At 38.5% G+C, this 14436-nt stretch overlaps 2 protein-coding genes across 23 annotated transcripts in view; one reads left to right on the forward strand and one right to left on the reverse strand.

The window, feature by feature from the left end:
- On the forward strand, positions 1-7058 carry LOC107845444 (putative pentatricopeptide repeat-containing protein At5g08490). 16 transcript variants are annotated; one of them, XM_016689763.2, is made up of 7 exons: positions 1-220; positions 444-4177; positions 4294-4339; positions 5326-5499; positions 5734-5815; positions 5902-6010; positions 6767-7058. In XM_016689763.2, the coding sequence occupies exon 2, from the start codon at positions 955-957 to the stop codon at positions 3511-3513; it is 2559 nt and encodes an 852-aa protein (XP_016545249.1). In that variant the 5' UTR covers positions 1-220; positions 444-954; the 3' UTR covers positions 3514-4177; positions 4294-4339; positions 5326-5499; positions 5734-5815; positions 5902-6010; positions 6767-7058. The 16 variants fall into 16 exon arrangements, 15 of the variants coding, with proteins under 15 accessions (XP_016545249.1, XP_016545254.1, XP_047254015.1 ...); XM_016689768.2 differs by lacking the exon at positions 5326-5499 and having other exon boundaries at positions 444-4024; positions 4120-4177; positions 4294-4370; XM_047398059.1 differs by lacking the exon at positions 5326-5499 and having other exon boundaries at positions 444-4024; positions 4120-4177.
- Positions 7059-7437: 379 nt separating this feature from the next.
- The window catches only part of LOC107845265 (protein LATE ELONGATED HYPOCOTYL), a 46722-nt gene continuing 39723 nt past the window's right edge, over positions 7438-14436 (reverse strand). For 4 of the 7 annotated variants that reach the window (XM_016689483.2, XM_016689484.2, XM_016689486.2 and 1 more), the window contains 3 exons: positions 9673-9918; positions 8157-9596; positions 7438-8069 (listed from right to left, as the gene is read on the reverse strand). In XM_016689483.2, coding sequence (XP_016544969.1) covers positions 7656-8069; positions 8157-9596; positions 9673-9918 — 2100 coding nt within the window. In that variant the 3' untranslated portion in view covers positions 7438-7655. The remainder of the gene's footprint in view (positions 8070-8156; positions 9597-9672; positions 9919-14436) is intronic. The other 3 variants (XM_016689487.2, XM_047398065.1, XM_016689485.2) reach the window with 1 other exon arrangement.

Raw genomic sequence — 14436 nt, forward strand, 5'->3', positions numbered from 1 at the left:
AAATAAATTGTGTAATTACAAGACTGATACATATTAATTTATTAATTACATCAATTCCAATTATATAGGTGTGCTAAAAGACATTTTTAAAAAAGCTTTGCCAAGTCATTTCACTCCCCTCCTTTTCAATTCCGGCTTCACGCACTCTGCGAGGCTCCCGCTTCTTCCCTTCTCTCCGGCGAACTCCTTACTTCTTTTGTATTACTCTTCTCTGTTCTCTGTAAGTTCCTTGCTCACTTCTCTATTCCTTTATTTACATTTTTTTCTTTCTTAAAAAAAAATTACATTATTTTACTGATATTGACTTCTTACTTCTTAGCATAATTAAAGAAAGAAACTTTTCTATTAGTTTCATTTGATTCTGACGAAAACCCATTTTCAGTTACGGTCAGTGAACATAAATTTCAGCTTACAAGTGTCTATATACTTTGTTCTTCCTGCAGACTTCCAATTTCTTGGTGAAATAATTGAATTGTCACAGACCCCTTTGAGTTCTTGATGCATAGAGATTTCATGTTCAAATCCTAACAGAGACAATTACACTTTCGTGATTTAGTTGCATTTGTTCTTAGTCTTAGTAGACAGAGTTAGTGGTGGTTCCTGTTGAGGAGTCTGGTATCCTGTGGAACTAATTGAGGTGAGCTGGCCCGGACACCATGATTATGATAAGGAAAATTGAATAAATTGTCATAGGCCCTATGAGTTCTTGATGCATTTGAGGTCTCAGGTTCAAATCCTAGCGGAGACAAAAAACACTTTGTGATTTCTTCCTGTCTAATTGTAGCCATGGTGGAGGTGGGAGGTGGCTGGTATCTCATGGAACTAGTTGAGGTGTGCGCTAGCTGACCTGGACGCCACTGTTATCAAGACAAAAGAATGGTTGAACTGTCATAGGCCCCGTGAGTTCTTGATGCATTGACTAAAGAATTGTTAGTAGGAGTTTTTTTCTTTAGCATGAAGAATGAAGTACTTTCTAGTGTTATTCAAAAATTACAAAATCCCCCGGTTGCTGATTACCAAATCTTGGCAAATGCTCTCAAATTTTGTGCTGCTATATCAGATAAAATGTTGGGGAAAGCTCTACACAGTTCTGTTATTAAGTTAGGCCACCATTCTTGTCAATTTGTTATAAAAGGTTTGCTTAATATGTATGCTAAATGTAAAGATCTTGATCAATGTCAAAAACTTTTCGGTCGGATTAAATGTAGTGACATAGTGATGTGGAATATTGTGTTGTCTGGATTTGCTGGTTCGCGGTTACATGAAGTAGAGATGGGAAGGATGTTTAATTCAATGCAAAGAATGCATTATCCTAAGCCAAGTTCTGTCACTCTTGCTATTGTTATTCCTGTGCTTGCTCGCTCTGGAGCGTTGGAATCTGGAAAAAGTGTTCACTGTTACGCGGTAAAGCATGGATTGGATTGTGAAACACTGGTAGGAAATGCTTTCATATCTATGTATGCAAAATCTGGGAATTTTTCAGATGCAGAAGCTACTTTTCATGGAATTTCTCTCAAAGATGTTGTTTCGTGGAATGCAATGATTGCAGGTTTCATAGAGAATAAGCTTACAGATAGCGCGTTTAAATTGTTTAGGTTGATGTTGAGAGGTTCCGTTCTACCTAATTATGCAACTATTGCTAATATTCTTCCTATCTGTTCTAGTTTAGGAGGGATAGATGGTTACCACTTGGGAAGGCAGATGCATTGTTACGTTTTGAGACGGACTGAGTTGTTATCAGAAGTTACCGTTGTTAATGCTCTTTTGAGCTGCTACTTAAGGGTTGGGAATTTTGAAGGAGCAGAGACTTTGTTCCGGAATATGAAAGGCAAAGATATGGTATCATGGAACTCTATAATTGCTGGATATGCAGCAAATGGTGAATGGTCGAAGACACTGGATTTTTTCAGTGAATTCACTAAAGAAGAGATGAATGGACCAGACTCTATTACTCTTATGAGCATTCTTCCAGCATGTTCACAACTTAATAATGTGTTGATTGGGAAGCAAATCCATGGGTATGTAATTCGTCACCATTTCCTCCATCAGGATATCTCTGTGATTAACGCCCTTATAAACTTTTATGCAAAATGTGGAAACATCATAGAGGCATATGATATATTTTTATGGACTTCTAATAAAGACTTGATATCATGGAACACTATGCTTGATGCGTTAGCAGAAAATCAACTTCACGATGAATTCATTAACTTGTTAAAGAGGATGTTTAGAGAGGGGATGAAACCTGACTCTATCACATTATTGGCTGCGGTGCGCTATTTTGGTAACATTTCAAGAATGGATAAGGTCAAAGAAGCGCATGGTTTTTCTGTACGATCTAGTATCTTGCTAAATTATAGTGAACCTACTCTCGTCAATGCCTTACTTGATGCCTATGCGAAGTGTTGCAATTTGAACTATGCTAACAGAATATTTGAGAATTTATCAGGAAGCAAGAATATAGTTACATGCAATTCAATGATCTCAGGGTTTGTGACTTATGGTCTGCATGAAGATGCACATAGCATATTCAAGGGGATGACGGAGAGAGATCTTACCACGTGGAATCTGATGGTGAGAGCTTATGCTGAAAATGATTGTCCTGATCAAGCAGTAAGTCTGTTTACCGAATTACAGCATCACAAAATGAGGCCTGATGCCATGTCCATTTTGAGCTTCCTTCCGGTTTGTGCTCAAATGGCCTCAAGCAACTTGCTGAAGCAGTGTCATGCATATGTGATCAGGGCTTTCCTGGATGATGTTTATCTGAATGGAGCTCTCATAGATGTTTATTCAAAATGTGCTACTCTAGGATATGCATACAAGCTTTTCCAATCATCTCCTGTAAAAGATCTTGTAATGTTTACAGCAATGGTTGGAGGGTATGCTATCCATGGAATGGGAGAAGAAGCACTTGGGATATTCTACCACATGCTTGAGATGGACTTTAAACCAGATCATGTTATAATAACTACAGTGCTATCTGCTTGTAGTCATGCCGGCCTTGTGGATGAAGGGTTAAAGATCTTTGATTCAATGGAAAAGATGCATCAAATCAAACCTAGCATGGAGCATTATGCCTGTGTGGTGGATCTACTTGCACGTGGAGGCAGAATTAAAGATGCGTTTTCCTTTGTGACCCAGATGCCCTTTCAAGCTGATGCGGATATATGGGGAACGCTTTTGGGTGGCTGTAAAATACATCAGGAGGTTGGCATGGCCTCTGCCACGGCAGATCGGCTGTTTCAAGTTAATTCTAATGATATCGGGAACTATATAGTCATGTCAAATCTGTATGCTGCAAATGCTAGATGGGATGGTGTCTTAGAGATAAGGAGGTCTATAAAAAGGAGAGATCTTAAGAAGCCAGTCGGTTGCAGTTGGATTGAAGTGGAAAGAAATAAAAGTGTTTTTGCTGCTGGTGATTATTCTCACCCACAGCGAAGGCTGATATATGAAACATTAAGAGTCTTAGATGAACAAATCAAAAATCTCTATGAGTATGACATATAGCCTCGTAATATTTTGTTCATGTGAAGTAACACTGAGCTACTGTATCACTACATTATGCAAGAATGCGGTCCATATTTATCTTGCAGCTTTTGATATTTGTATGGGGGAATTTCTTGTCATTGTCCAATAAGCATCCCTTAATTGAGAAAGTCTGATATGCATAGAGCTTTCTCAAAGTTTTGGCCAGCTATCAACAACAGCAACAACAACATACCCAGTGTAGTCCCACAAAGTGGTCTGGGTAGGGGAAGGGTATAATGTATGCTGATCTTACCCCTACCTCAGAAGTAGAGAGGTTGTTTCCCATAGACCTCGGTTCAAGAAGAAACACTCCACATCTCCACGTTTTGGCCAGCTACGTTAACATTTTATACTAATGCAAACTGCAGATCAGTTCAGTACACTTCTTCTTCCCAGGGAGGTCAAAATGTGACATCGGCATGCAAGTGTCTTCTCACTGGTTGAGCATTTATACTCTTTTCATTCTTTTAAAAGAAAATACGATCTCACCGTAAGTTATCTAACCAAGACTCTAAATAGCTGCCACTTATCTTACATACTGAATTCTTGGTCTTCTTTTCCTGGCGTTGTTTTATTCAACTCCAGAACATAGTTCCAGCTCCAGTGTCCAACAGAGAAGACAATTTGTTTGCAGCTGTTTGAGGTAGGGTTTAGTGCTATTTTACTCTTTATGCTATGATGGAAGGATGGATGGGGCAATTCAAGTTTTCAGTTGACTGATGAGAAAATTAAATAACTATTTGATCATTTTGTCTACAGTTATATGATTTTGCATTTCCTTTGTGTTGGAAAGGCTGAGCTCGAGGTTGGTTTTTTTGAGAATGTTGTGAATTCAGGTTCATCTGTTCATTATCAAGAACTTTAATCTTGTTCGTACTATTTTTCTTCTTGAAAAAATTATTGTTCTACACATAATTAAGTTAGTAATAGTATACTCTATCTAACAGTTTAAACTTTTAGATGAGATTGTCACACACTTTAGCATCGTAGGAGAGCAAACATAGGCCGTGGATTCAAGTTTCATCATCACCATTATTATAAGAAGAATTTCTAAGTGTCTGGCTCATAAAGGAAAATCAAGCCCTCACATGAGGGTGTGTGTTGAACACATAATAAAGTAAATAAACTGTGCTTTCTCTAACAACTAAATCTTTTTAATGAGATGGTCATCACTTAAACAATTACGTAATGGAGAATGCAAGTGGAAGAATGTAGAATGCATTATGTAGGTAAGCTGATATGGGGAAAATATTTTACTCATATGAGTTTGGTGCTTTTTCTCTTGGTCACTAGTATACATGTTGAATATTGGTCATGAGCAGTGTAATGAGAAGATGACCTATATGTGAGGACTCATTTATTAACTTTATCTTGGCTCTTTGTAGGACTACTTCAGCACGTATTTACCCAATTGGGACAGTTCTGAAATTTGTTTAAAATATATTTTGCGCTTGTCTTTACTCGAATCAAGTTCATTAAGTATAGAGGTTTGAAACTTTCAAGAATAAACCTTCTTGTTTAGCTGAGGAGGAATTCTTAATTAAAAGGAGAGCGATCTATAGTTGAAGCTGGTACTGAGAGACTATAAAAATTGAAAATTGAAACGACTCAAGATAAATTTATGATGATGGTTCTAGTGTTGTAGATATGATCATGTTGTCAAGCAGGGAACTTGTGATTGCCTCATCATGAAACAGTAGCGTATGTAACTGGATTCATTTTGGGTGATATATATGGGAGATGCATCTAACATGGGGATGTCTAATTCCTAACAAGCTGGATTCATTTTAGGTGATATATATGGGACATGCATCTGACATTGGGATGTCTAATTCCTAACAAGCATTAAGGTATTCTGGGGGATATTAGAAGTACCAACACCTGTATCATACCCATTGACATATGTTTGCCGTGACAAAGAGCCTACTTACATAAACAGGATTCCTAGAACGAAATACAATGCAGGTGATGTTAAAGTGACGTGCCTTATCTTTATCTACAAAGTTATCAATTGTTTGGATGTGCTAGATACCAATGATAAGATTTCTGTTGGAGATGTTGGTCCCACCTGACGGCATACTTAAACATGCAAAGTTAATTTTTTTAACGAATCAAACACATAGTATAAACTCTTGAATGTAATTATTTGGTAAAGGTTATCCCATTTTCACTTATTTCATAATGAAAATTTGACTGCAGATTGAAGACTATGCATTTCACATACAAAAGCTACCGAGTTTTGGAATTGTCTATCTAAACAAGAACAGAAATTGGCTGGCAGGTGAAGATGATTATCTTTCTATATTACTGTAATAGTGCAATGAATATGCAAGTAAGGTATTTAATATTCATCACCTGCGTTGATAGGTGCATTGATGACACGAAGGAACATCTAACTTAATCTGTTTTCTGAAAGCTGCCTCCTGGTTTCAAGTCTCATTGAAGTAATCTTCACTGAGTTTGAAGATGTACATGGGTAGGCTTCCAGTACTTCCTACAACTTAGATTGAAATAAATTCTGTTCTAGTGTCTTTCCGACCACCTTGATATGCATCTCTTTATGCATAGTTGGGTTTATCCATCTCCTTGTTTAGCTAAGAGTTCCCAAGATCCACGCCAAAAAGACGAAATAAACATCTGGATGTAATAAAAGGTCTTAAGTGATTTAAATTGTGTATGAATTATGAGGGTGCAGCAACTATAAATGTTCTAGACTTCTAGTAAATGAGCTATATCTGCAATTTGATCGTGAGTTAGATTAAGGCACGGAGCAAATGTACTCTGGTATTAGTTTATTTCCGTTGTATTTTATACATGCCATATATAGAGAATTTTGATATCTATATTGGTACTGAACTAACAGTTTCACGTCATGTAGTTCCCGAGCCTCTTCTGGACCAACATGTTATCTGCAGAAGCAAGAAACTCTTAGGAGCTTTTCAGTTTGATGGCAAACGTTCTTATGTTTTTCTTTGGAACCCTGCCTGATTGTTTTATATCCTTGACCTCCATTTCATTTTCTTTATGGACTCTTAAGACATTAATTTCTTTGATGACCCTAGAGAGGAAGATATGAAGGTTGAGGTTTAGGTAGAAGGTTAGTAGGTAGTTGAGCGATATCTAGTATTCGTAATGATATGCTTATTTCTCCCCCTTTTTCATACTTGAATTATTGAGTTTTAATTATAATATGGTGGTATCCCTCATATATTTGTTCTCTTTTTTATGCTAGACATGCAATGAATGAAATAAGGAGGAAAGACCCAAAGAATCAAGCAGAAGAGATGCAAGAGGTGAAGAAAGAAAAAAGGAAAAGTTGCACATTTGGCTGTTTGCCGAAAATAATTACAATCGTTAGTCAAGAGTGTGACCAATTTGTGAAGACTTGATGACAACATTCATGAATATGGATGAATTTTAAAAGACATGAATTCCATTGCATAGTGAGTGGTGCACCGGACTGTCCTTTTACATGAATTCTATTGCAAATTTATAATGAACGTATAAACCAAGTCTTAACAGCATTGCAAACTTGTCCAACAGTGAACCCTTAACTTATGAGATATAAACTTATGTCATGCAAAAATAATTTACCTGGAGCGGCAAACATTAAAGGCTAGCACAAAATAGAGGCAAAGTGCAAATGACCCAAAAATATATAGTAAGTATGAGGCACCAGAGAAGTATTCAACATCTTTTACAAGATTTGAAAAGCTTTTCCTTGTGGATTGTGATAAATATATTCGTATTTAAATCTGATTAGCAATAAAAATATGAATATTTTTTAAAAGAAAATTAACTAGGAACTACATGGTTTATAAAGAGAGGTTCAATTATCCCCAAAAACCCCTAAAAGAGCACAGAACAACAAATGAAATTTGTTATGAGTATCTCACACGTTAATTCTGCAGAGAAACTGGTCCAATCAAGGTCCATTCAATTTGCTATGATTGTTGAACATCCATATTTAAGTTCTTCATTCTTCAAAGTCCCTTTGCATATAACTCCAATTAAAACAGAACATAAAAATAATATGGTACACACCTTCACGACAAGTTTCGTGTACATTAGAACTAGACAATGTAACTGGGAAAAAGATAATGAACAGGAGAGATAGTGCTCTACGTAGAAGCTTCTCCTTCCAACCGAAGTCTTTTCGAGCCTTTCTCTTCATCCTGACAGCTTGCACTTGTCATCCTGCCATCATTTGCCTCCAATGAGCACCTCTTGTAAGGTTTAAATCCATTACGGCGAGCTTTCAACCTTACTTGTCCAAGTTCCATCACCGGTAGGCATTTTTCAACATCTTCTTTGTTGCCAGTTAAGAACACGTAGTCTGACATTGTTTGGTGACTGAAAAAGTTATTGGATGCCTGATCATTAAGGTCTAACTGCGATCCACATTGCACTTTCTCATCTGGCTTTTGCTTTAACTTTTCAAGAATGATCTTTCCCTTATTTTTCAGTTCAAGTGAAGGAGAAAAACTTTGAGGCAACACTTCTCTGGTGAAAAGAGCCTGGAAAGCTATCCGCCCCTGTGGAAAAGGTGAGAAGCAGAAATCATTAAAGCAGGAAAAGGAAAAGGTTACTGAAGGACTTACAAGAACTAATGCTTTCATTACCTCTTCAGAGACTTCTTTCCAAGATTCAGTTGGACTGATGAAATTTCTACCACGCCGATTCACAGCTTCACCGGTTATAAGGATAGTATTAGATTCTTGAGGCTCTTCTTTATCTTTCTCATCCTTCTCCAAAGCATCTGTCTCAATTTCACTACTTGAAGGGGTGTTGGATCCACAGGAAGAACGATCTACCTGTTTCCTGCCCTTCTCTGTGTTTGGCTCATTAATTTCAGCGGCTGCCGCTCCTTGCTCAGTATCAGTAGCTGTTAACCCAGTTTTTAGCTTTCTATCTTCACTCTCCTCCGACTCTGATGATGGTGACGCTGGCAACTTAGAAGCTGATTGTTGTTCTTGCAAAGCTTCAGAGCAGTCTGGGATGGGTTGCTGAGCATGGGGAGAATTATGAATTCCTTCTATTCCCTCATTCTTGCCTACTCTAGGTTGACAGGCATCCACTTGCATTGATGTTGCTGATGTAGGAACACAGGTAAAGCTGCTTTGAAATTGAGAGCACACTGGTAGGAGTCCATGGGCTGCCCACCATGCAGTTGCAGCTGCTACTGTAGCAGCAGCAATTGCTGCCATACTAGGAGCTGAGTTAATCTGGCTTGCGGTGTTACCTGTTGGAGAATCCGTTGGAGTTTCCATATTTGCATACGGCCAAAAGCTAGCAGCAAAACTTGCTGCAGCATGTGCTGCTGGATTTTGCAATAAAGCAGAAACAATAAGGCTGGAGAAAGTGGAGGATAATTGCAGAAACGATCGATAATCATCTGGATCACGAATAGGGGTGAAGATGGGATGGAAACAAGAAAATGACTGATGAATGGATGACTGTGGAGCATTGCTATGGTGCTCAGATGTGGCAGAGGAAGCAGGGTTACAATACAAATTTGGGAGCCCCGGGACCCCACCTATCTGCTGGCTCGTAGATTCGTGATTAAAAATATCTGGGACTGTTTGAGAACCATTTGTTCCATCAAGAATATGCACTGGCACATGTCTTGGATAGTTCTGTGTCACTTGCATATCATTTCTTGAGAATTCCCCAAAATGATCTGGCTGACTCGTTGGATGGTTTTCCTCACATTGTGCCAACTTCTCACTCAACTGGCAAGATTTCCCCCCATTGAAGGTTTTACATGAGCTGTTACCTTGAAATGACTCTTTGACATCGAGTATATCCGACTGTTGATGCTCTTTGGATTCAACAGTGAGAAAAGATTTATTTGCTATATCATGGTTTACCACTCCTTTCGTGACAGGCGCAGACTCGCTAAAAGCGCATGAATCTGTAGGTGCCACAGGTGTTTGCAAGGACTTTCCTGACAACATAGAGGCTGCAGAAGCACCTTCCTTGAAAAGAGTGAACCCTTGAGAGCAAGTTTTCTTGTTCTGGTTTTCTTGCACATTGCCCAGCTTCTCGTTTCCGCCAGGTTTCTGATAAAGAAGAAGAATACAAGAAGGCATTCAAAGAAAACAAAGTAAGATGTGCGAGATGAAGAGAAACCCATACCTCAGTGATCGGTTCCTTCTCCAGGTCAAATAAGTTCCTATCCTCACAGATGGAAGAAAAAGATGTCGATAGTTTCCCATCTCTTGTTCCTACCTGTGATGAGGGAACTGCTATGCTCGTCTTACGAGGATAAGGATTACTTGGTTTCCTTTTAGGTCGTGGAGGAGGAATTTCAATGTCGAGTGCTTCACTTATTGGGACTCCCTTTGTAAGAGCCTCCTTCTCTAACTGGACCAGATTAGGAAACTAAAATGTCAGACCACAAACTAGTTACCACAACGGTTATTGGAGAATGTCAACATGAAAAGAGGAGCAATCAGGGTTTATAGTCATTGGAATTGCATAACTGAATCTCCGAAGATTCTATCAAATAATTCCATCTAAAACTACATGCCATTGGTTAAAATTCTCATAGCCAGGTACAGCTGCCTAGGGAAAACAGAGGCTAGTCCTAGGAGGTGGATGTTTCTACAGAAAGTCACTAGTGTGGTACATAAGGTGCTGAAACTGCTCATGCAAATTCGCTAAATAATATTTTAAATTGCACAAAAGAAGTGATAGTTTTTTTCAAGAAAGAGGCACAAATACTACCCTCAGAACATTTATGAGAAAATATTCCAGTGAAACCTAAACTGAAGCGGCGCAACATTGTTTATATATTTCAGAAACATGGGTCTGTAGTTCTTAATCTGTATCAACGCTTTCTTGTAATTTTTTTATTGAGAAGGTAATATTTGTATTATAAAAGGTAGTGCACAAAACCTCTTTACAAAGCGAGTATCTAGATAAAAGAAAATAGAATAAGAGAAAAGAAAAGGTTCCCCATCCTAGCAAGATTCTAAAAATTCTAGGATATCTTCAGCCTCTAGAGGGGAGCTCTTTGTACACCAAAAACACAAAAGCAAAATACAATCTGTCTTAATCTTCTGAAGTGTTCTACTTCTATCTTCAAAACTCCTAGCATTTTCTCCTTCTAAAAAGTCCAACAAATAAAAGCTGGGATAATCTTTGCTCCCCTCCCTGCTTCCTCCCAACTAGATAGAGTGTCAACAATCATGCTAGGCATTACCCACTGTATGCCTCTGAGGTTGATGAAAATCTTCAATAGTTGGCCAGTGAATCAGCACTGCAAAAATAAATGTCCCTCTGTCGCAGCTTCCTCTCCACAGACAGAAATGTATGACTAGAATTATATTCCTCCTCTTCAAATTTTCATGTGTTAAACACAGCCTTCTCTGCTAACAACCATGACAAGCATGCCACCTTCAGGGGTACTTCTCTTTCAGCCTTCAGCTGCTCCATTCCCATGCACTTCACTCCTCCCCAACCACTTGTCACGCCCTACTCCACCTCCCCTATGACTCTTCAATCCTGTATCTCCAGTTCCCACCTCCAGTCAATCCCCTTTACCCTTCCCCAGACTCCTTGTCATTCCCAACCTTGCACCACAGCTTCTAGAGTCCCCCACCTGGACAAGAGTATATTTGTTCCAGTAAAAGTTAAACTGGGAAGTCAAAGGCCATCAAAGAGTTTTCTTTTCCCTCGAGAAGCTCCAGTTCCTGGTGAAGGCGTGAAGCAATAAATTTGAAAGCTTAAAGCTGAAGTTTCAAGTTTGGAGATAGCCTTTATGTCTGAAGTTAAAGACATTGTGACATGACAATAAGGATAAATTGAAGCTTGAAAGTTGAGCTCTAACTTAGAAATTACAGTGAACAGGTACCTACCGTCTACTGAGCCACAAGGATGCAGGCACCAATAAGAAATGGAAGTAGCTTTTTAGTCAAATAATAAAACAATCATATACTCCCTCCATCACAATATATATGATCCTCTTCCCTTTAAATCAGTCTAAAAAAGAATTGACACCTTTCTATATTTAGTAATAATTTTTTTAAACTTCATTTTACTCGTAATGAGATAATTTATAGCCACACACACATAAAGCTTATCATAGACCACAAGATTCAAAAGTCTTCTTTTCATTCTTAAACTCCACGCCCAGTCAAAACACCTTCACATAAATTGGAAAGGAGGGAGTATTTTTCAATCTCAAATTTGGACATTGGAGGCCTTACAGATCTCTTGACTGGAGCAATTGTCCTTTAAGTGTACCTACAATAAAAAGGTCTAAGTTATTCATCCCCCATCCCTCCAAAAAAAAATAAAAAATGGGGCTGGTTTGGCTGAGCAAATTGCACAGCCGAACCAGCCCCATTAACTTTCCTAAAAGAATATCTAAATAACTTGTCCAGCTGGCTAACGCTTCTACTTCTATTACGGTTTAAATAATTCGTTGATTCCATTAATGTTAGCCACAGGGCCTCCACAATTCCAATTTCACTTTTCCCTTTTAAGGGTCGTTCGGAAAGTGTGTTAAAAAAATTAATGTTTGCATTAGCTTTGTCGCATGGAGTAGCTTCAACTTACTGAGGACATGACCCTAGATAGGAAGGTGTGGAAGTCACGGATAAGGGTAGAAGGCTAGTGTGAGTGTGTGGGTTGTAGCAGGCAGTCAGGAGAGATCTTGTGTAGCCGGGTTCGTAACCCTAGGACTATGTATGTAGGTGTCGTTGGTATGTGAGGGTATATTACTACTAGGTGGGGGGGCCTATGTCCTATTTCTTAGTTCCTATTTTCTTATTTAGTGTTGCCTTTATTTCTCGTATTTCATTTTTTCTCTGGTTTCATTTTTATTATTTCTTATTCCTGTTTTTTCCGTTGTGTCATCCATCCTCCTTGTTTATTATTCTTTATCTTGAGCCGGGAGTCTATCGAAAACAGCCTCTCTACTTCTTCGGAGGTAGCGGTATGGACTGCGTACATCTTACCCTCCCCAAACCCCCTTTGTGGGAATACACTGGGTATGTAGTTGTATTAGCTTTGTCGTATGGGGCAGAGTGTTGGCCTGTTAAGAAGTCCACATCCAAAAGATGAGGGTGGTGGAGATGAGAATGCTTCGGTAGATGTACTAGGAAAGATACGATTAGAAATGAGGTTATTCGAGATAAGGTAGGAGTGGCTTCGGTGGAAGCCAAGATGAGAGAAGTGAGGTTGAGATGGTTCGGTCATGTGATGAGAAGGGGCACGGATGCCCCAATGCAGAGGTGTGAGAGGTTGGCTAGGGATGGTTTCAAGCAAGGTAGAGGTAGACCGAAGAAATATTGGAGGGAGGTGATTAGATATGACATGGAGCAGCTCCAGTTTACCGAGGATATAACCCTAGAAAGGAAGTTGTGAAGGAGGCGGATTAGGATAAAAAGTTAGTATGAGTTTAGGACGTGGTATCTTTTGTTGTATTACTTGGTGTTGTATATGGTATTATTGGATATGTTGATTTCTATTGTATCTTGTTCTTTTATTATTCCTTGTCTAGATTGTTTTATTTTGAGCCAGGGGTCCATCGGAACAGCCTCTTTATCTCTCATATGAGGTAGTGGTATGCTATGTTGCTCGGACTCTTCAAAAATGGCAGCGGGTGTGTATCGAATTCTCCACAAGTAGTGTATTTTTGGAGAATTCGACACGGGTGTGGCATCGGAGGTGGAGGCCGCACAACTTAGGTGGTATAAACTGCGTACACTTACCCTCCCCAGACCCTACTTGGTGGGAATATACTGGTATGTTATTGTTGTTGTTGTTGTTGCATTAGCTTTGTGTATTATTAATACCTTGTTTGATACACTTTTCATCCAATGTGTTACTAAAGCTTGCATTAGTTATACACTATTTGGTATTAAGGAGTGTTACTAATGCATAGATCTACATGGTATTAGTAATGCAATGGATTCTAATGCATGCATTAGTATTATTAAAGTCACAATTGTCCCTCAAAATCTTTTCCACATCTTCTACACCATATTTGAGGATATTTCTGTAAGAAAATATTATTTTTTTTAGAAATTATGCAATTCATGTTATTTTTACACCAAACCAAACACTGCATAAGAAAAAAGCAAGTATAACTTATGCAAGAATAATTAATGCAAGTATTACTAATACACAATATTTTGCACTAGTCCTATATACCCTACCAAACGACCCCATAAAATTCTCCGCTTCTCACAATATAAAATTTTTAATGGTGGGATTGAAGAATATATATGGATAACTGATTTCTTTACTTCCTCATTTGGCACTTCTGATACTTGATGACAAGGCAGACCATTGTTGGAAAGAGGGGCTTTATTTAGTTGTTTTGCCACTCAGAAAGGCCGGGTCTACTAGTGCAAGTTTGTTGCCATAAATTCACATGTTGTGGTAAGTTTTACTCTTTCTGCTTATATTATCTCTCTTACTCTAGACTAGATAGGAAGTGAGAACTAGAAATGATCGACCTGCTCTTTTTCCTTGAGCGAGAATCCAAGTTCCACTCTTGATGAAGCAAGACGGAATCCGCATAAGTGGTCCTTTAAGAGAGGAGGGAATATGTAGATCACCACCTATTACCTACTAAACAGTGAGATTAAATTTGAAGTTTATTGGGGTGAACTAGATGATTCCTAATATTGTTAAGACACTGCTGAGACATTGGAAACTTAGGGGCGACGCAGGGGAGAGGAGATCATATGGACAGTATGATATGATAGGTATCATTGAACATTTGGAGAGAGAAATAACTACTAAGTAATCCTGAGATCTAACAAAAAAAGGAGAGGAGAGACATGCCGTGTTGAAGATGGCAGGGGGGAAACTGAAGAGCTCATGTGATTTTTACAGTAAGTAGATGATTGGGATTGATTCGCCGAAATAAGTTCCACAAAAATG

The sequence above is a fragment of the Capsicum annuum genome, chromosome 10 (genome assembly GCF_002878395.1).
Source record: "Capsicum annuum cultivar UCD-10X-F1 chromosome 10, UCD10Xv1.1, whole genome shotgun sequence".
In the NCBI taxonomy this organism is placed as follows: domain Eukaryota; kingdom Viridiplantae; phylum Streptophyta; class Magnoliopsida; order Solanales; family Solanaceae; genus Capsicum; species Capsicum annuum.